This window comes from Sarcophilus harrisii, chromosome 1 (assembly GCF_902635505.1).
Source record: "Sarcophilus harrisii chromosome 1, mSarHar1.11, whole genome shotgun sequence".
In the NCBI taxonomy this organism is placed as follows: Eukaryota; Metazoa; Chordata; class Mammalia; order Dasyuromorphia; family Dasyuridae; genus Sarcophilus; species Sarcophilus harrisii.
Genome location: NC_045426.1, coordinates 590,245,372 through 590,267,229, shown reverse-complemented (window position 1 = coordinate 590,267,229; position 21,858 = coordinate 590,245,372). Strand labels below are relative to the sequence as shown.

The following is a 21,858-nucleotide window of genomic DNA, read 5'->3' as shown; positions in this document are numbered from 1 at the left end:
CTTTTGTTAAATGGGACTCGCCCCCATCCCATCCCAGTTTTAAGTTGTTTGGTTTATGTGAAGCAGGAAGATCTCTTGAAAACTTTGATGGTCTGGCATTTTGTTAACATGGGAATTCAATCTATTATCAAAATCCATCCTTTCCCATAACACAATTCCAATTTAGCAAACATTTATTAAGTATCTAATGTAAGATGTTATATAATTCCTGTGAGTGTCCTTCTGAGTTACCCACCGTGATACTGTTGTACCACAATCCTCTTTTATTGTCCAGATTCAGTTTCCCTAATTGTCCTGCCTCAGTTCCTCTGAATTGTTCTGCCTCAGTTTCTAATTGTTCTGCAACATCACTCCTCCCACTTAATCATGAGCATCCAGATAAAGAGAAGGGCTTTCTATCTTAGACATCATGACCCCAGGCCTTCCCTAGGCCTCTCCAGGGAAACAATGTCTCCCATCACCATGTCAGAACTGGATTGATGATAGTCCAGTTGCCCCTCTCAGTGCTCAGAGCTTACACCTCTGCCCGAGTCTACCCCTGTAGCTGAGCCATATATATATAGATATATAGATATATATACATATATATACTCACATTGCTTGTGGATTCTTGGAGACAATAGTCTCATTCAGCTCTGGGACCAAACCAAGGATCCATTTGGTCCCAGTAAAACTTTCCCTTTCAAATAAAATATTAAAAACCCTCTAAACTCTATCTTGCCTCAGTTTCTCCGGCATTACAATACCGCATACCTTCTATATTTAAGACTGAGAATAACAACTTTTTAGAAAGTCACCTGAGTTATTTTGTATAATTCTGGTTTTGTCATAGAAGATAAGTTTCTATTTTGTAAAACACATTCCTTGAAAGATAATTTTCCTAAGGAGAATCTTATCCAACTGATTGACTACTCTGTTGCAGAGGTTCATACTTCAAATGTCAGAGGTATTTGCTTTCTTTTTTGGGGAATCACAATATGTTTTGTGCTAAGCCCAGGGGTTAAAGTACATTCCAGGTTAGCATGAAACTAATATTGCATGATTTCTTTTTCTCCTGCAATCCATTTTGAGATAAAACAGTAGGTATGAATTTGCAGTATGGTTTTTCCATTTTTTTTTTCCTGCCTGAACATTAAGCATGTGGAGTTAAAAATTCACTCCTCAGCTAGAATCATCTAGAATTTTTAAGCATTTGTCTTAACATGTTTCTTTTTTTTTTTCCTCTTCTTTGTAAAAATGAAAAGGAAGTACTGATAAATTTAAACTAAATTCTAATTTTTAAAAAGTCAAAATGCTCGAGTATGTGATAAGAAGAATTTATGAGAAAATCAACAGGAAGCCCATGGGCATAGTGAAAAGAGGTGTTTTTAACTCCTAAAAACCTAGATTAATGATGCAAAGTGAATAAAAGAAACATTAATAATAAATAGCTTTTATATAGTATCTTAAAGTTTGCAACTAGCAAATTTTAGCATAGCTAGATGGTACACGGTATAGAGCTCTAAGTCTGCCAGTAGTAAAATTTGAGTTAAAATTTAGGCTCAGAAACTTAGTAGCTATGTGACATTGGGCAAAGTATTAACTTCTGTCCCAGTTTCCTCAGTTGTAAAAAGAAGGAAAACGATAACACACAAGGTTAATGTGAGAATCAAATGATACATTATGTGTAATTTGTACTTAGCACACTATCTGGAACATAGTAGGTACTATATGAACAAAGTGCTTTTTGTTCCCTCAGCTTTTGGAAGTAAGTGCTATTATTAATCTCATTTTACAGATAAAGAAAATGAGAAATACAAAAAGATTAAGAAAGTTTTCAATATTCATTTTTGTAAGATTTTATGTTCCAATTTTTCTCCCTACCCCCTTGGACCTTCCTCTTTCCCAAGATAGCAATCTGATATAGGTTAAACATAAAAACCCTTTTAAACATATTTCTGTATTTGTCATGGTGCCCAATAAAAATCAGACTCAAAACAACAACAACACAACTGTAAAGAAAAATAAACAAACAAAAGGTGAAAATACTATACTTTGATCCATATTTAGTCTCAATAGTTCTCTCTCTGAATGAAGATAGCATTTTCCATTCCAAGTCTTGGAATTCACCACACTACTGAGAAGCAATTTTATAATTCTGGCAGAGTGCTTCTCCCCAAACATAACAAGCAACCTTCCAGCCCACAAAGAAGGTGGCTGTCATGTATACCAAGCAGAGAATCATTTCAGTTAAATAGATGCATTGAATAAAAAATTATACACACAGTACTTTTATACTTGATACCAACTTAATAAGAAGTTGGCAGTAGAAATATCCTCAAATAAGATATTTAGCCTCATTGATGTTTTTTCAAGTCCATAAATCTAGATAAACTGGCCTTTCCAATGTGGTTGATAATTTATAAAACAATTACATTAGACAAAATTACAATCTTATTTTTAAATATTTTGTATGATCTGACCTTTTTTTTTTATTACTGTTATCCCATACTTGTCCCCCTACTTTTATTTCATGGTTGTTTTGGCATAGCTGAATAATACTATGTGTACCACACACTATGGGTCCCCTTAATCCACACCAGATTTGAAAAATAACCATACCCTTGTGAATTTTTATAAGTTTTAAACTTTATTTTGTTAAATAATATTTAGAAAAGTATGTCTTTGGTTCTTTGAGATAGAATGTAAGATAACTTCAAGCTATAAGACAATGCTATTATGTATGTATAAGCATAAAATATATGTTGTAAAAATGTTCACATATATAACATATATTTGAATATATATTCACATATATAATAAGCGTGTATACACAATATATGTATATATATTTACACATGTATATATGTATATATATATATATATGTACACATGTATATATGTATTTCAGGTCCATGTTTGATATGTATATCTATTAATATTTCTATCTGTCTATCCATCTATTATCTTGCATAGGACATGGAATGCCCTATGCATCAGTCCTCCTTAATTTGTTCTAAACTAGATTTTCAATTTTATTCTCATATTACTTTCCTTCAGGTATTTTATGACTCTTGACCATTAGGTTCCTTTCTGTTAAATTCAATCTAAACATTATTTCTTGAGGTTTTAGAGGATCAACCTTGTTATCATGGCTTCCTGGCTTAAAGTTCCACCTCTGACATGTAAAAAACCTGTGAATCTGGGCAAGTAATTGAACCCTTAAGTGGTCTAGGCAGTTCACTAAGAGCTACTCTTAGGTGCTCATTTATATTGTTAGTGTGCAACTGTAGGCAGAGGGAAGGTTCAAACCAGTTTTTCCTATACAAGGGGTAAAATGAAAATGTTTTGACGGTATTTTTATAAGTGGTAACAATTTATGTTCTATGTTAGGTGCTGGTGATATAAAGGCAGAACCAAACTGACCCTGATCTTTCCTACCACAGCAGTAGTATGCTATATAGTACAGGGTTTCTTCAGCATTTCAACTTGTTACCCCTTTTTACTCAAGAAATTTTTATGTAACCCCAGGTATATAAGTATATAAAATAGGTAAAGAGATAAAGTATTTACTGATAATAAATCATAATCTTATGTCACCCACATTCACTTATGTGATCCCATGTGGGGTTGTGACCTATAACTTAAGAAGCTTTGCAAACAGTCTTGTACTTGGAGTTAAGTAAGCCTATGTTCAATTCCTTCCTCTGTAATTTTGTCATATTAATACAGCTTTTAAGCACTTAGTCCATAGAAGCCAATATCTACCTTTGTAAAATGAAGTAAGAGATCACACAGATTGTGACTGTTCAAATTGGAATTTAAACTCAGGAGCTAATTCTAAATTTAAAGCCCTGTCCACCTACCACAGTTCCTCTCTTCATTTGAAAAGATTTTAAAGAGCTACATCCATGTCAGCAATTATTATCATTCTCTCAATTTATTTGTTCCCACTTAATATACACAGAATCCATTCCCTTTCTCTTCCTTTTCCTTACTCTCAAATCATTTTGTAATGAAATTACACATGTTAAAATTTAATCCCTCCTTCAAGCCCCAGCTTGAAAAATATTTACTTCAGAAAATTTTCCTTTATTTCCCTCTAGTTGTATGATATCATTACAGCTAAGTCCTAATTACTAAAAATAACAAGTCCCCTGAAGTAGTCATATGTATTCAAATACATACAATTTGAAGTTATAATTCCATAAAATATGGTAATTGATTTTAGCCTAGTGGAAATATACACTATGAATTTAGATAATTTAACCACTTTATGAGATTCATCATTTAGACTAATTAGTACCTACATGTATTTCCATTTTACAGATAAAGAAATCAAATTTGAGAGAGGTTAAGTGATTTGCCCATGATTACAGAGATGTATCTGAGGCAAAAAGGGAATCCATTTTTTTTTCCTGAATATAAGACCATAACTCAATCCAAGTCACCTTGTTTCTTTCATACATCCTCTCATTTGATCTTCATACTACTTCTTTGAAGTATATACTATTATCTTATACTTGGTAGTGTGTTAACAAGTATTTAGTGAAGTTAAATTTTGTCCTCACAAAAAGCTTTTGTGTGTGTGGATATGAAGTCAAAGACTTCAGGACCAGAAAGAAAGCTATTTTAAATTAGCATACACTACAAAGCAAGTTGTGTGAGTTTTAAAAATGGAAAAAAAAATTGCTATTTGTTATGATCACACCAAGACCAGCTTTCTATTACACCATGCCATCTCTCAACCAAATGTGTATTATTGAAAGAAATGTAAATATAAAGCTGCAGAATCCACTGTGTTTCCTTATTTTCAAATTCAGCTAGAACTTCATCAGAAAAATCTTTACATTGATCAAGTTATAACATGAAATTGTGATCTGAAAGTTTCTCCTATTCTTTGCTGACAAATATATACGAACTTTGAAATTCTGTGATTCCAATATGATACATAATTTCAATGGTTTGTTCTGTATTCATCCCCTTTAACTTATTTCCAAACATTTGACACTGCTGATCATCCCTTCCTTGATGATGGTCACTTCAACATTTCACTCATTTTTCTTTTTCTTCTCCATTGCTCTCTTCTGTTGACTTTTTATCCTCCCATTCCTTAACTTTGATATTCTTAATGTTGCCCTTATCCCTCTTTTCTTTATGATATTCTCTTCTTTGGAAATTCATCTATTCCACTGCCTTCAAATATCTTCACTATGAAGGCTGTCAGCTACATAGGAAACCACCTGAAATTCAAAAGTGATGACTAATGCTAACCTAGAGGGAGGTCTCTAGTAGCATACCCTAAGGATATCTGAGTTTTGCTTTTAAACATTTCATTCATTACCAGTATGGTATTCTTAGCAATTTGTGGGTGACAGAAAGATGAGAGGGAAAAATTAAACTATAGAGGCTATACTCTCAAAAGATCTTGCTAGTTTAAAATGATATATCACAGAAGACAAGGACAAACTAGGAATGAAGGTACAAGTGAGAACCCTTATCATTGGCAGCCATTATGCTTTCATATGCAGTAGTTTGTTTGTTTTTTAAGTATATGCAGGAGCAGCTAAGTGGTGCAGTGGATAGATCACCAGCCTTGAAGTCAGGAGTTCAAAACTGACCTCAGACACTTAACATATTTTAGCTACATGAACCTGGGCAAGTCATTTAATTCCAATTGCCCCAGCAAAAAAAAATAAATAAATAAAAGTGTATATATATATTAGAGAGGAAGAAGTTGAAATTGAAGAAGATTAGGTGACAAATACTTGGTTTGGTCATACAACTAGTAAGCATTTGAAGCAGAATTTAAACTTGGGTCTTCTTGACTCCATATACTTCCCATTATACCATCTAACTACTCTGTAAATGTAAACAGATGACAGAGAAGACCATGCAGAGTACTAGTCTTATATTTTAATTTGCCTGGCAGATTCTCTCCATGTGAAAGTTTCACTGGCACCTCAAAACTGTTATTTTTTTTTCTTTCTAACTTTCCTGTTTTGATGGCATCACAATTCCCTCAGTCATTTAGATTTGAAATATCTGAATCATCTTTGATTCCTCTCTCTTCATCCTCACTCTCTACAACTAATACACTGAGAAACCCTACTTTTTCAACATTTCTTTTGGCTGCCCCATCCTTTCTCATTGTCTTAGTAAAAGATCCACCTTCCAATACCCAAAATTCAGTAACTATTCACCACTATTTATTAAATGGGAATTGCCTCAGATAACTGAGATGTGGGAAAAATTTTAATTTAGAAAGGTCAAGGTCATCCACTGCATCCCAGGCCATGGCCAGTCTTCTTAACTTTTGCTTTGTCATCTAATACTCTGGAGAAGAGAGTGAGGCTGATGACTTAGCAAAGCTCTGCCTTACTTAAATCTAATTCAGTGGCAAGTCAAGAGATCACCCTTGTGATGTCATTGGTTCTCTTCTAGAATGAAGCATAAATAACAGCACCTACTAGTTGCCATGTGATGCATTAGATGATAAGATCACACATACAAAGGATGAAGGATTTCCTATTTCTAAGAAGCTTATATATATATATATATATATATATATATATATATATATCACTTAATGTCCTGTCTAAACTAGTATATTATCCTCCTCACCATATCCTCTGTCTCCAGCTCTTCCCTATCCAATCTGTATGACACACAAAGAATTTTTCTAATCCACAATTGTCTTCCCTAACTTTCAGTATCTCTTTATTGTTTAACATAAATTCAGAAGTCATTCTCAAATGATTCAAGGTGCTCTAAATCCAGTTGCAGCCAAATTAATCTTAACGTCCTTCATGTTCTCTGTTTTCCAGTCTGACTAGACTATTGTCTGTCCCTCATTCTTATCTGGCCTGCAATTGTCTGGAATGCAATTGTCTCCTCTGTTTCTGGTTATTTAAATCATTCTCTTTTCTTTGAAGCCCAATTCTAATATCATCTGCTCTATGAAGCCTTTCCTAATATTTCAAATAGCCTTTCCTTTTCAAATTCCTTCCAGCCTCCTGTCTGGCTCTTTTTTTGTACTTATCTCACTCCTGCATTTCTTAGTAATTTGTGTTTGTGCCTTCATCCCCTTAAACCTGTTCATCGTCATTGATTTTCATCTAAAAAGGACCTGAGAAGACATCTAATCCAACCCACTCAAATTACAGATGAGTAATCTGAAGCTCAGAGAGAGGTTAAGTGCCTTACCTTAACCTTTCAGTCACATAGGGTCACAAAGGTAGTAAATGGACAAAGTTTAGGTGTTATATTGCTGTGTATGCCTCGCATACAAAGACCTTTAAAATATTTGTTATGCATGTTGAGTTCAATAGGAGTTGTGTATTTTTGTATTTGAAATTAGATCACTTCATAGATTTTGTGAACGTTCACTTTAAAGGGAAATATTGCATTTGCCAAGGAATCAACCAAGGCCTTTCCCTGTAGGAGAAAACATTTCTCTTGGAATAATATTTACTCCTTCTTTTTAAGAGTGTTTTTCTTATTTTTATATTTTTTATTTAGTTTAATTAATTTAATTTAATTTAGTTCAATAATTATTTATTAAATATTTTCTGAATGCCATATTCTTTTAGGTGCTTAGTTCTAGATTCTATCTATGGGAGTCCACAGCAGTATATTATGCTCAGTGAACTTTGTCTCTTAGAACAGAGTTGGGCGGCATGCTTGGGAATTAAAGCCTTTTTACTATTTGGCATATGTCACAATCATTCGTGATAAATAGAATGGGAATGGGAGAAAACTTGGCTGAGAGTCTTCAATCTAAGAGCACAATTTGGTTAATAACTAGTGGTTCTCAAGGGTACCAGGAGAGAAGGCAGTAGCCAAAGATCAGTGAGCAGACTGTGTCCCAACCACTCCCTAACCTTCTTTCACCTCTTCTTGGCACAACTCTTTGTCCTTATCCCTTTTTAGCTGTGATTTGGTTGCAGGGAATAAAAGTGATTCTCTTCTCTACCTGTTTAAAGCTCTAATGAAGTCAATGATGAATGAACTAAAACTAATGAATAGATAAAAACAGATCTTGAAGTTTGTTTTTTTTCCATGAACAATTTACATCTTCTAGCAAGTTATTAAACCCTTATCCTCTTATATTCTGGAAAATACCTGCAAGAGTTTGACTATATAAGATTGTGGCTTTGGTTTGGTAGTCCTCTGCTTGATAACCTTGGCAGGCCTTATGGTTCCTGGTCTCAAAACTTAAGGCTTAAATCTGAGAGGTGCATAAAATATTTAACTATTAGGTAGCTGGCATTTTCAGTAAATATGATTTCAAAATCAGTAGGGAATATAGACATACAGTCAAATTTGTTGTGAATTTTTTCTGGACTCAGCTGATGTGGCCCATCAGGATGGATTTCACAGCTATACATCTGCAGAGGAATGTTTACAGATAAGATGAAAGAGGCCCTCCTTATTAATCACACGTTGTATATTTGACTTTTGTTTCTCAGTTCAGCCTTTAAATCAACTACATCTGGTTCTTGCTACTTCACCATACAGATTACTTAAAAAAAAAAAAAAAAAAAAAAAAAAACAATAAAAGGCAGTTAGTTCATTACTGCTATAGAAGGCAGGCCCATTTGATTAAAAATGGATTAACTAAAGAGGCATTGGTAGTTTTCATGGCGGCCGCCTTAATAAAGAATTTGATAGCAGATTTGAGACCTTCAAAAATTATGATCAGGCAGCTCTCTAAGTCTCTTTACAATTGATCTGTTTAATGCTGACATTAAACAGTACTGCTGCTTGGTTAATGTTGACAAAAAAGCAAGGATAAAATTGTCAGATTTCTAGAGTTCTGGACTTGAGAATTAGGAAGACCTGAGTTCAAATTCTTCATCTGACATTTCTAGCTTTTTGATGCTGATTTATTCAACTGTTTTCTATGAACATCAGTTTCCTTATTAGTTAAATGGATAAAGTTTATAGATTCTAATTCATGATGCTTTTGTAAGGTTCAAATGAAATAATATATGTGAGAAACTTTGCAAACTTTACAATTTGTGATTGTTTAGTTTTTTCATTATGTCTGACCCTTTATGACCCCATTTGGGATTTTCTCAGCAGATACTAAAGTGTTTTGTCATTTCTTTTTCTAGCTTGTTTTACAAATGAGGAAACTGAGGCAAATAGAGTTAAATTACTTGGTCAGGTGAACACAGCTATTAAGTGTTTGAAGCTGGATTTAAACTTGTTTTCCTGACTCTAAGCTTGAGATTCTATCCATCTAGCTGCCCCAAACATTACAATGCTGTACACTTATTGTCATTTGCCACTTCCCATCTACTTTGCATCAGAGAGTATGTTATATATAAAATTAGGAATCAGCAAATAATTGTTTTACAATAAAATTCCTAAGATCTTGAAAATAAAGTAAATTCAACTTAGCCACTTAATATATCCTGCTATATAATTAGGAATAATATTTGGATCCATAATTTCATTGCTACAAGAAATTGCCAGTGAAGGAAATTTCTACCAATTAATTGTGGCAGTTTCTCTGAAATTTATAATCTTAAACTTGTGATTTGACCAAAATCAAATAATCAGTGAACTATAAACATTGTAAACATTTAGCAAAATATAAGATTAAAAAATGGTTCCCTAAGCCTGTAATAAAAGAAAGACAAAATGTGAAGTTGTTCATAATATTGAATGAGGTTAAAAGCTTTATAGTAGGAATTAAAGACTTCAGAATTCAAATCCAGAAATGGCTATTATTTTAGTGTGTGGCCTTGGAGTTGATTTTACTGAGCTCCAATTACCACATATGTGTAATTGGGATCATAAAATGTAGTCACCATAGAATGGACATGTGGGAATTGAGTGAGCAGACTATATATATATATATATAGTTTTATATATATGTATATAAAACTATATATATACATATATATATATATATATATGCAAGCAAATTTGGCCTTTCATCTCCTCAGTTTCTTACTTATTCCCTAATATTAAATCACTTAAATCCTTTAGATCACTACTTCTATGTGATTGGATGATGAGAAATTAAATGATAATCTCTCTGGGAAAATGAAATGCTATTCTATGACTTGATATTCTTTTTAGTATCTACTCTATAACTGTGTGCTCTATTTTAACCCAAAGTTCCAATGAAGCCCTCTCCTTCTCTTCAGCAACTCTTTTTAGCATGTTTGGGTATAACAATCTCTTAAAATGAGAGTCTGAGTAATATCCTTTATTGCTCCCAGAACAATTCTGTATTTTATATGAAGACAATATCAGCAGGAATAAAAATTGGAAGCTGATCTTTTACTTTTGCATAAGTATAATCTTGGGATGAGAAAAAGCAATTTGCTCTGCTATTTAGTAGCTCTATATCCTTGAGTAAGTCAAAACCTCTGAAAGACACTTTCCCCATGAATAAAATGCCTTTCTTACTATACAGCCCATTTTGAGAATTCATTGGAATTTTGTAGCTCAAAGTACTTTGAAAATTGTAAAGTTCAATAATATTCCTAAAGCACATATTTAGACATGAAATCCCCTACTCAGTAAACACCAGTGGCTTCCTTTTACCTCTGGGGTCAAATATAAACTCCTCTGCTTGGTTTCAATCTTCCTTTCCAGTTTTATCTTGTGTTATTTCCCTTCCTGCTTTCTGTAATCCAGTCAAACTGAGCTTCTTTTTGGTCCTCACACATGAGACACTATGCCTCTGTACAGGCAATGCATCTTCAGTTTCTTTCAAAGCTGAGCTCAAGCTACAGAAGTCTTTTTCTGTTTGTCTTAAGTATCAATACCTTTAAGAAAATTTCCTTTTATTTATTTGGATCTATCTCAGATATACTTATGTCACAACTTGAGAAACTGTAAATGTTGTCTTTCCCAATAAAATGTAAGCTTCTTGAGGGCAGGAATTGTTTCATTTTTATTTTGTATCCTCAGTACTTAACATAATAAACTATCAATAAGAGCATATTGATCTATTGATAGAAATTTAATTATTTATGCCAATGATGTCTGTGATGATAAATTTGTAGAATCTATTAGTTTGCTTCACTGTTTTTACCATTACATGGGAAGTGGAAGTAAAGCCATATCTAGGCTAGGGAGATAGGAAACAAAATTAAGATGTCTCTGATGGCATTCAGATCTCTTTGTTTGCATAGAAACAAGTGAGTTAGCAGTAATAATTACTTGAAATTGGAAGCTACCAGATGGTGTAACCTCTTCCTCCTGTGGCCACATGTTGTCTGCATTCCTGACTCTGTCCTGTCCAGCCCTTTCTCCCCAGATGTCATTCTCTCTAGCATTGGGCTTTTCCCTCTAGGTTTCTGTCTCCCTCCCCCTTTACCACCAATTGAATTTTATTTGAAATGTTGATTTAGTGCATGAATTTCATGCAGCCTGCCCTGAATGCCATAATTGCTAGTTATGTCTCTTAACAGACCATCATCAGATAAGGAATGATTTGCCAGCTGTGCTTTGTTGAGTTATGATAACTAATATATGCCTCATTGGAAAAGGTTTGACTTAGAATATGCTATGTTCTTTCTTTATCTTTCACAGCTTGAAAATTACATTGTGGAAAATATGAAGTCGGAGATGGCTCAACTACAGCAGAATGCTGTTCAGAACCATACGGCCACCATGCTTGAGATAGGAACCAGCCTTCTTAGTCAGACAGCAGAGCAGACAAGAAAACTTACAGATGTTGAGACGCAGGTATGTCCCTGGGGCCAGACTCGACAAGCTGTTAAACATGAAGATGTGTGTGGGTTTTTTTTTTTTAAGCTCTCAACAAAAACAAAGAATGCATTTCAAAACAGATTTTCAAGGAGCATATGCTTACTCTATTCTATACATATTGTATCCATATTTCTAACAACAATAAAGAATGACTAACTTATTTTGTATGACTCTTTTGATTTAATGAGGGTTGGTAAATTTATCTTTGTATATATTTATGACAAAAAAAAGGGACTGGTAAGAAGACTAATCAGCATTTAACTTCAAATAAACAGTTGGGCTACCAACTGGGAAGTGATATAAGTGTCAAGCAATATAAATCAATTTTAAGGTCAAGATACCACCTTTGATGTACATTTCAACATGTCACATTATTATGTGAACTTTCATGTATTTTCCATAATAACTTTCCAGCAATGGTCCCTATGGAGTTTTGCAGGCTTGATAGAGAAGAGCCCACAAAGGGAATTTATTAACTAACAGGAATGTGTAGAATTTACTGTTTTAGATGAGACAGAGTGATGTAGTGGAAAGAGCACTGGATGGTGAATCAGGAGACATGAGTCTTACATTTAAGCCTTTATTTTTATTCACTACCTATGTGACCTTGGGCATAACCTTGTATCTCAATAACTTTCAGGAGTTTTTTTTTTTATTAAAAAATGAAAGTTAGATTGGAAGTTATATGTGATTTATTCCATCTCTAATATGCTATGATTTTGTGGCAGGTGGGAATTAATTAACATATACATAAGAACCTGAAGCATAATTCTGAATAGAGAAGTAGTAGAAAACCCAAAAACTTCCTTTTTCTGTTAATTCATTTCATGGATATATGATTCTTATGACCATAAATATTCAGTTCAAACAACATAGATGAAGAACCACATTATATTTTCTGCCACTAATGAGAAAATTAGTTTTGATAGATCATATTCATATGGCATTTTAAGAGGCAACAAGAATAGAGAGCTTGCCCCAAAGTCAAGTAGATCTTGTTTGAAGTACCGCCCTTTGCTCAATAGTGAATAGAAGGTTGACCTGAATTCAAGTTCAGCTTTAGGCACTTATGAATTGTGTGATCTTGGGCAAATCACTTCTGTCTACCCCAGTTTCCTCAAATGTAAAATAAGGGTAATAACAGAACCTACTTCTCAGGAGCACAGTGGCTGGCATACAGTAAGAATTTAATAAGTGCTTGCTTCCTTCTTTCCCCTGACACAGACTTGACTAAGTGAACCTAAGCAAGTCTGTTTCTCACAACTCTTTCATAGTATCTGATATAAAGAAAATGCTGATTTACATTGATAAAAAGAGTTTCTTCATTAGGAGTCCCTTATATGATGAAAGATATATTGCTAAGTAGAGTGAGAGATACATATATAAATAGATAGAAAGATATTAGATATGCATATATATGTACTCTCAGTGCTTTGAAAGCAAAAAAAAACTTAATGAATACTTTTTTATTATTTGTGACATAACACATTTGGTGCTTTGCAAACTGTAAAATGCTATTAAAAATCTAGTTGTCATACATACATATAGAGAATGAATATTTGGCACTCAGAAATTATTAACAGAGATCACTTTTTCTGATAATTTTGAAAGTTGGTAAGGATCATATTATGTCTATTTAAACACTAGGTACACTGATAGCTTCAAAAGAACTAATAAGGAAACTGTGATTTAGAGGAGATAATTTACTTGAATGACATCACAAATCTAGTTCAGAGCTTGCATTCAGAAGATATTTCTCACAAGAGCTTGTTTAGGTAAGACAACTTGCTATTTCAAGGAGAAAAAGACCTTAAAGAAGACTAAATTTTGCTCTTTGGCTATTACTTAACTGTCTTGGCAGTTAGGTGCCAGTGGATAGGGTGCCTAGAGTAAGTAATACCTGAGTTCAAATCTGGTCCCAGACTTTTATTAATTGTGTGACTCTAGGTCAGCCACTTAACCCTGTTTGCCTCAGCTTGTTCATCATAAAATAAGTAGGAGAAGGAAATGGCAAACCATTTCATTTTCTTTGCCAAGGAAACTCCAAATGGAGCCATAAAGAGTTTGAAACAGTGGAACAATCACAAAATGCTCAACTTTAGATAGGGACTTCTGTATATACTTTGCTTGTTGTAATGACTCAGCCTGTTTAGTGAAAACAAATAGATGCACAAATTTTATTTATTTAGACTGTTGTAGAAGAATATATCCCATTTGTGATAAATCATGTTCTTTGCACTCAAGTCCTGATTCATGCCCAAGTTTGTAAAATCCATCCCAAATTTTTACTTAGGCACTTTATGTAGCAGGCATTTACCAAAGGAGTTAGAAGACCAATTGTTTCTTTTATGTTGTCTAGATCTGCCCTATTCCCCAGTAATAACCCAAAATTCTATTTTTTATTTCCTTTCATTCTTTTCTACATCCCAAGAGCATTATTATTTCTAAAACTGACTTTGTACCTGTATTAATGGAACATAGCTACATGATATGGTCACAGCATGTTTGAAATATATTGTAATCTATTTTTCAAATAATGATATGGACAATGAGACTTGACCATCCATTTCCTGCTTCTTTACTACTGTGGAAATATTTCATCAAATTCCATTCTTGTTCTTCCAAACTGTTTTGATTAAATACCTAATATATGTAAAGTACTTCATTAAGTTCTGAAAATTCAATACTAAAATCAATATGACATGGTTAGAAAACACAAGAAGAGCTTAATTTTTTGTAAACTTCAAGATCAATATAAATCCTTCATTCTCAAAAAAAAAAAAAAAAACACCTAATATAGTACCCCTTTTATAGATGCATAGCTTCTAGGAGTAAGATGATAATCTCAGTTTACTCTTTCCTGTTCAGAACATATCTATAGTTATTTTTTTTTTCAATTCTGGACACCATCGTTTAGGAAGACAATATATTGAATAGTTGGAAGAACAACATCTCAAGTAGAGCAAAAAGGAGAGTAAAAGGCCCTGGAATACCTCTCTATCTTTGTAAATCTGATAGAAGAAACTGGGAGACATTTAATCTGGAGAAGAGAAGCTTTCAGTTAGGTGGAGTTTGGAATGGGAAGGCATAATAGTTAGGTTCATGTAATTGAAGGACTGTCATGTAAAAGAAATATTAGAAAGCAGAATCGGGACCAATATCTGGGGAAATCCTAATAATTAGAATCACCCCAAAGTTACTAATATGTTTTAGGAAGTGACCAATTTCTTCTCATCAAGAAAGTCTTCAATCAGATAATTAATGACTAGCAGTCTTAGATTGGACTAGGTGACTTCTGAGATATATTTCAATTTTCAGGTTCTGGGATTCGATGACATAGTTCCTGTCCTTGAGAATCTTACACTATAAATAAGTGTAGATAGAACTTTATAATGTCAAGGTGGTATACAACATATAATCAGATGAATGAGTCACAAAGCAACTCATTGGGTCACTGGATTTGAGACCAGTGGATCTGGGTGAATTTCATTGCTAGTTTTTATACTTTCTACTTGTGTGAACTACACTTAACTAACTAAGCTGGGTTTCAGTACTCCGATGATAAAAGGTTGAAGTTAAACTAGATGATTCCCAAAGTCTCCTCTAGTTTTAAAATTCCATAATCAGTTATGCTATAACAACCCTATGGGTTAACAACAACAATAATTAATAATAAAACTAATAAGTAATATTTATATAATGTTTTAATGTCTTAACAAAATACTTTGCAACTATTATAACATTTTATTCTTGCAATAACTCTGGGAGATGGGTATAATTATTATTCCCTTTTCATATGTGAGGAAAGTGAGGAACTCAGAAGTTAAATAACCTACCCAGAGTCACATAAACAGTAACAACTATACCTGCCTGAAAGTACTAGCTTTATAATAAGCATATATAGCTATATTTTTATTGGATACTATTTATCTTATTACATCTTTTTTTCCCCCATAGCAAGAGCTATCTATTAAAATCTATCTCCCTCAAGATCACCTTCCTCAACTATTACAAACCACACTAATCTTTAAACTACATTAGAATATAATTTTAAATTACTAATAGTTTCATGCATATGTTAAGCCTATTTACTCAGATAAAATTAAGGATAAGGATGATATATTATGTTTATTTTTATATTATCTTATGATGAATAATAAAATGTCAGGCACATAATTGATGTTTGGTATACACTTCTCAATAAACATTGATTGAAAAAAAAACTACTTAATTGACATTGGCTGGTAGCTTGGATATAAAACTTTTACTAGTGTAATGGACAATTTATAGGATCTGAAGTCAGAGGAATACAGTCCAAATCCCAGGTAGGTCATTAGGCAAATCACTTAATTTCTGTAGGCCTGAATTTCCACATCTGTGAAATAAGGTAAGGGTTAGAAGATTGGAATTAAGGTCCCTCTTTGATCTTTGGCAGAATGTAAAATACATGAAGTGTCAAGTTCAGTGGATTATGCCTTTAATGTTAGGAGATTCAAGTAACCCATGAAATGAAAGAATTGCAGAATGAAGTGCAAAATGAAATGCAAAATTTGATGAATATAAGAACCATACTTAAAACTAAAGATAAATAAAAAGTAAAACTAAAGTAATAGAAAAAAATTTACATTATATTTTCTTCTCTCAAAACACAACTATTGTACCTCAGGCAGGTAATCACTTCCCCATTCCCCCACCTTGGATATTATAAAAAAAAAAAAAAAACTTCTAATTGGCAATGAATGGCAATTCTATTGTCCATAGCAATTCTGGGACACATTTCCAATGTAAAGAGGAGAACATTTGTGGTTGGTCCCATGGGAGAAAGGACTTCATTTCTTCTTTTTTATTAATATATTTTATTTTCTTTTATTTTTCATGTTAAGACAATCTCTAAAAGTTTTTTTTAATCCAATTTGATCCCTCTCCCCCCGTTTTCCCCCTCCCCTACTTGAGATAGTAAGCAATAAGATATAGGTTTTACATATACAACCATGTAAACATTTCTATATTAGTCATTTTAAACAAGAAAACAGAAAGAAAATGAAAAACAGCCTGCTTCAGTCTGCATTCAAACAATAACTGTTTGTTATTATGGAAGCAGATAGTACACTTCATCATGCTGAAAATAGCTAAATCTTTCATCGATTTTCATCATACAGTATTGTTGTTACCATGTAAATGTTCTCTTGGTTCTGTTCACTTCATTTTGCCTAAGTTCATTTAAGTTTTTCAATTGTTTTTCTGAAATCATCTTGCTTATCATTTCTTATCACACAGTAATATTCCATTACAATCATATATATTATAGCTTATTTTGCCATTCTCCACCTGCCACAGTTTTTGAGCCAAGAGAAGTTCCAGCACTTGCAGCTTCAATAGAATAGCAGCTCTTCCTGATTAAAAATCAAGTGCAGACCAAGAAAGAAGTGACCATACTTGTCCCTGGATCACAACATACTGGAAACATTGCAAACTTGTACACTCTAGAGAAATGTTCTGAAAACAGAAGAATGAAAATTTATTAGAATACAAGCCATTCTCCAATTAGCAAATGGTTAAAGGTTATTAATAAATTGTTTTCAAATGAGGAAATAAAAGCTATATGTATCCATATGAAGAATTGCTTTAAATCACTTTTGATTAGATAAATGCAAATTAAAACAACTCTGAGGCATTACTTTATGCTTATCAGACTGACAATTTTGACGAAAAAGGAAAATAATAAATGTTAGAGATGACATGGGAAAACAGGGGCATTGATGCATTTTTGGTGGAGTTGTAAATTGATCCAATCATTCTGGAGCACAATTTGAAATTATGGACAAAAGGCAACAATACAATGCATTCCTTTTGATCCAGCAATACCATTATCATGTCTGTATCCCAAAGGGATCATAAAAGAGGGGGAAGGAATTACAAGTGCAAAAGTATTTATAATAGCTTTTTGTTGCAGCAAAATATTGGAAATTGAAGGGCTGCCTATCATTTGGAGAATGGCTGAACAAGTTGAGTGTGATATATGAATATAATGGAATACTAGGAAACAATGTGCAATAGGAAACAATGAAGAGGCAAATTTAAAAACCTGGAAAGACTTGTATGAACTTCTACAAAATGAAATGAATAGAACTAGGAAAGCATTGTACACAGTAACAGCAATATGTGATCAACTCTGAGTTACTTAGTTTTTCTCAGCAATTTAATGATCCAAGATAATTACACAGGATACATAATTAAAAATGTTGTCCACATCCAGCTAGAGAACTGATGGACTCTAGATGTAGAAAGAAGCATATTTTTACTTCATTTTTTCCCATTTTTCCCCTTCAGATCCATTTTTCTCTTACAACCATAAGAAATATGGAAATATGTTTTATATGATTGAACATATATATATATATATATACATATATGTGCATATATATAATCTATATAAAACTGCTTATCATTTTAGGAAGAAGAGAAAATGCAGGAAGAAAATTTTGGAGCTAAAAATCTTGTAAAATGAATTCTAAAAACTGTCTTTATAGTTTTTACTTACAGGGAAAAACTTACAGGGAAAAAACAAAATACTATTAAAAAGACACATATGTATATATATGTGTGTGTGTGTGTGTGTGTGTGTGTGTATTTATATAGTAGATGATAAAAGGAAGGGAGGATTAAGAAAGGAAATGATCAGAAAGAAAACAGACTTTTGAGAAGCAAGAGGATAAAGAGAGAGAGAAAAACATAAGAAAATAGAATTGAGGGGAAAAGTTTGTAACCATAACTATACATGTGAATGAGATGAACTCCCTCATAAAATAGAAGCAAAAAGCAAAATAGATTGATAATCATAATATGACAATATACTGTTTATAAAAATACATGAATTAAAATGAGCCACATAGAGTTAAAATAAAGAGTTGGAACAGAATCTATTATACTTCAGCTAAAGTTGAAAAAAAAAAACAGATGATCAGGATCTCAGACAAAACAAAAATGAAAATAAATCTAATTAATAGAAATAATTAGGGAAACTACATTTTTGATAAAAAGTACCATATATAATGAAGTGATATAAAAAATTTATGCGAGTTTATCTGAAAAACTTCATTTTTCAAAAATATAGGGAACAGACTTAAATTTCTAAAAATAAGAGCCATTCCCTAATTGATAAATAGCCAAAAGATAAGACAGAAGAAGAAACCAAAGCTATCTATGTCATATGAAAAGATGCTCCAAATTACTATTGATTAGAAAAATGAAAATTCTTATAGCTCTAGGGTACCACCTCATATTTAGCAAAATAGCATAGTGGAAGAGTTGAAGGAAAATAGATATTCTAATTAACTTTTGTGGAGTTATGACCTTGTTCGATCATTATAAATAAAGAACATTTTGGAATTATGTCCCAAAAGCCATAAAGCTGTACATAACCTTTGATTCAGCAATACAATGATGAAATCTGCATGTCAAAGAGATCAGAAAAAGAAAAGAAAAGAAAAGAAAAGAAAAGAAAAGAAAAGACAAAGCACCTATCTGTACAAAATATGTATAGTAGCTCTTTTTGTGGTCATAAAGAATTGGAAATTGAGAGGATCCTCCTCAGTTGATGAATGGCTGAACAAGTACTGGGATATGACTGTGATAGAATAGTATTGTACTGTGAGAAATGACATGGGGGATGGTTTCATAAAAAAAAAAGTGAAAAAGACCTATATCAACTAATCATCGATGTTATGATGATGATCAATTGCCAAGAACTTAGTTACTTTGATCAATAAAATAATCCAAGACATTTCCAAAGGACTCATGATGAAAAAAATGCTATTTATTCATCTCCAGAGAGAGACTGATAAACTCTGAGTACAGATTGAAATATTGCTTTCTCACTATTTGCTTTCTTTGTGATATGGCTTTTAAGGATATATGTTTTACATGATTTCACATGTAAAATTGATATCATTTTTTTTGCCTTCTCAGTAGATGTGGAAGGATAGAGAAAATCTGGACCTTAAAAATCTAAAAATAATTTTTAAATCAATTATATATGTATATATACAGAGACATACATACACATGTATATATGTATTTCCAAAAGAAAGCATAGATCTGGTTGTATTTCTCTCCCTATTCAGTACAATCTAATTACTCCCTCCTACCTGCAGGATAAACTATAAAGCTTTCTGCTTGGCATTTAAAGTGCTTGAAATTAGACAATTATTGATAATAATAAAGCTTTATTTAATTCTGTAAGAGTTGCAAAGCATTGTACTCATTAGATCTCTTTTGATAACCTACATAAAATGCTTTTCAATCCTTAAATCACTGCATAAAGACTATCTATTAATAATAATAATAATAACTTGGCTTTTCCTTACTTTTCCAGTCTTCTTATTTATTATTCCTTCTTTTGAACTTGAGATTCAGCCAAAGTTGCTGATTCTTCCCATATAAAAAATGCTTCATCTCCCAATACAAACTTCTCTTTTTGGCATTTAAAACTCTTCTCAGTCTGGCTTTAGTTAACTTTTCCAGGCTTATTCCACCAAAGACAGGTAGGTAGTGCAGTAGGAAACACACTGACCCTGGAGTTAAGAAGGCATTAGTTCAAAGGCAACCACAGAAACTTATTAGCTGTGGCATAGTGAACAAGTTATTTAACCTTTATATACCTTAGTTTCCTCATGTGTAAAATGGGAATAATAACGGCAGCTGCTTCCTAAGGTTCTTGCAAGGATAAGATAATATCTGTAAAGCATTTTGTAAACCTTAAGGTTACACACACACACACACACACACACACACACACACACACACACAATATTTCTCTTTACATACAATTTAACAAAATGGCCTCCTGGTGTGGCTTGAAATTTTTATTCTATCTCTGGAATCTATGACTTTGCAAGAGTTTTTCCCAATACTTGGGATAGATTTCTTCCTGACATTTAAGTCTTTGTCTTCTAGGCTTGTTGTGAGTGCCAACTTCTTCATTCTCAGTTTATATATGTAATAGATTCTATATTACTTGGGGACAGGACTGTTTGTCATTTTTGTCATTTTTATTTTCATCATGGCTATATAGAGTCTTATATATGGTAAACACTTAAGGAATGCTCATTCAATTAAATTTCATTGGCTAATTAAGTCATGGAGAAGAACAAAAGGCAATAAATGTCAAACTTGAGGCATCTAATATAACACTAGTGTAATAAACAAAGAAATACCTTTGCTATTTAGAAAGTGGCTGTCCTGTTTTACTCCTGAATTGGAAAATACAAATATTTTTAACAGAGCAGCTAGGTGGCATAGTGGATAAAGTATAAGACCTGGAATCAGGCAGGAAGACTCATCTTCCTAAGTTCAAATCAACCTTAGAAACCCACTGTGTGGCCCTGTGTGTCACTCATTCCTTTGCCTGTTTCCTCATCTGTAAAATGAGCTGGAGAAGGAAATTGCAAACCACTCTAGTATCTTTGCCAAGAAATGTCCAAATGGGGGCAGTTAAGTGACACAATGGATACAGCACCAGCCCTGAAGTCAGGAGGACCTGAGTTCAAATGTGACCTTAGACACTTAACACTTTCTGGCTATGGGACCCTGAACAAGTCACTTAACCCCAATTGCCTCAGAAAAAAAAAAAAAAAGTCCAAATGAGCAGTAACTAGATTGTCCAAATGGCCTTGGAATCAGAAGGACCTGAATTCAAATATGATCTCAGATACTTAGCATTTCCTAGCTGTGTGACCCTGGCCAAGACATTTAACCCTAAATGTCTTACAAAAAAAAAAAAAAAAAAAAAAAGAAAGAAAGAAAGAAAGAAAGAAAGAAAGAAAGAAAGAAAAAGAAAAAAGAAAATCCCAAAGGGGATCACAAAGAGTCAGATGTGATTAATGAATAGCAAGAAAAAATATTAGATAGAAAAATGTAAGTACTCAAAAAACAACAATTCAAACCCCAAAAAAACCTAAATTCCTATTTGAGATTCTTGGAAAGTTAAAACAAAACCTTGCAATTTGTTAGTCATGTATTGAATGTTTGTGCTGTATGTTTCTTTTTGTTTTCCATATATTTTTTCTTAGAGAGTAAAAAAATATAAGCATTTATTCAGCACCTACTATATACCAAGTATTCTGCTAATCACTTTACAAA

General features: G+C 32.8%; 1 protein-coding gene across 2 annotated transcripts in view; it reads left to right on the top strand.

Annotated features, from left to right (window-relative positions):
• ANGPT1 (angiopoietin 1) overlaps window positions 1-21,858 on the top strand; it is a 331,085-nt gene that overhangs the window by 166,222 nt on the left and 143,005 nt on the right. For both annotated transcript variants that reach the window (XM_031947117.1, XM_031947116.1), the window contains exon 2: window positions 11,539-11,694. In XM_031947117.1, coding sequence (XP_031802977.1) covers window positions 11,539-11,694 — 156 coding nt within the window. The remainder of the gene's footprint in view (window positions 1-11,538; window positions 11,695-21,858) is intronic.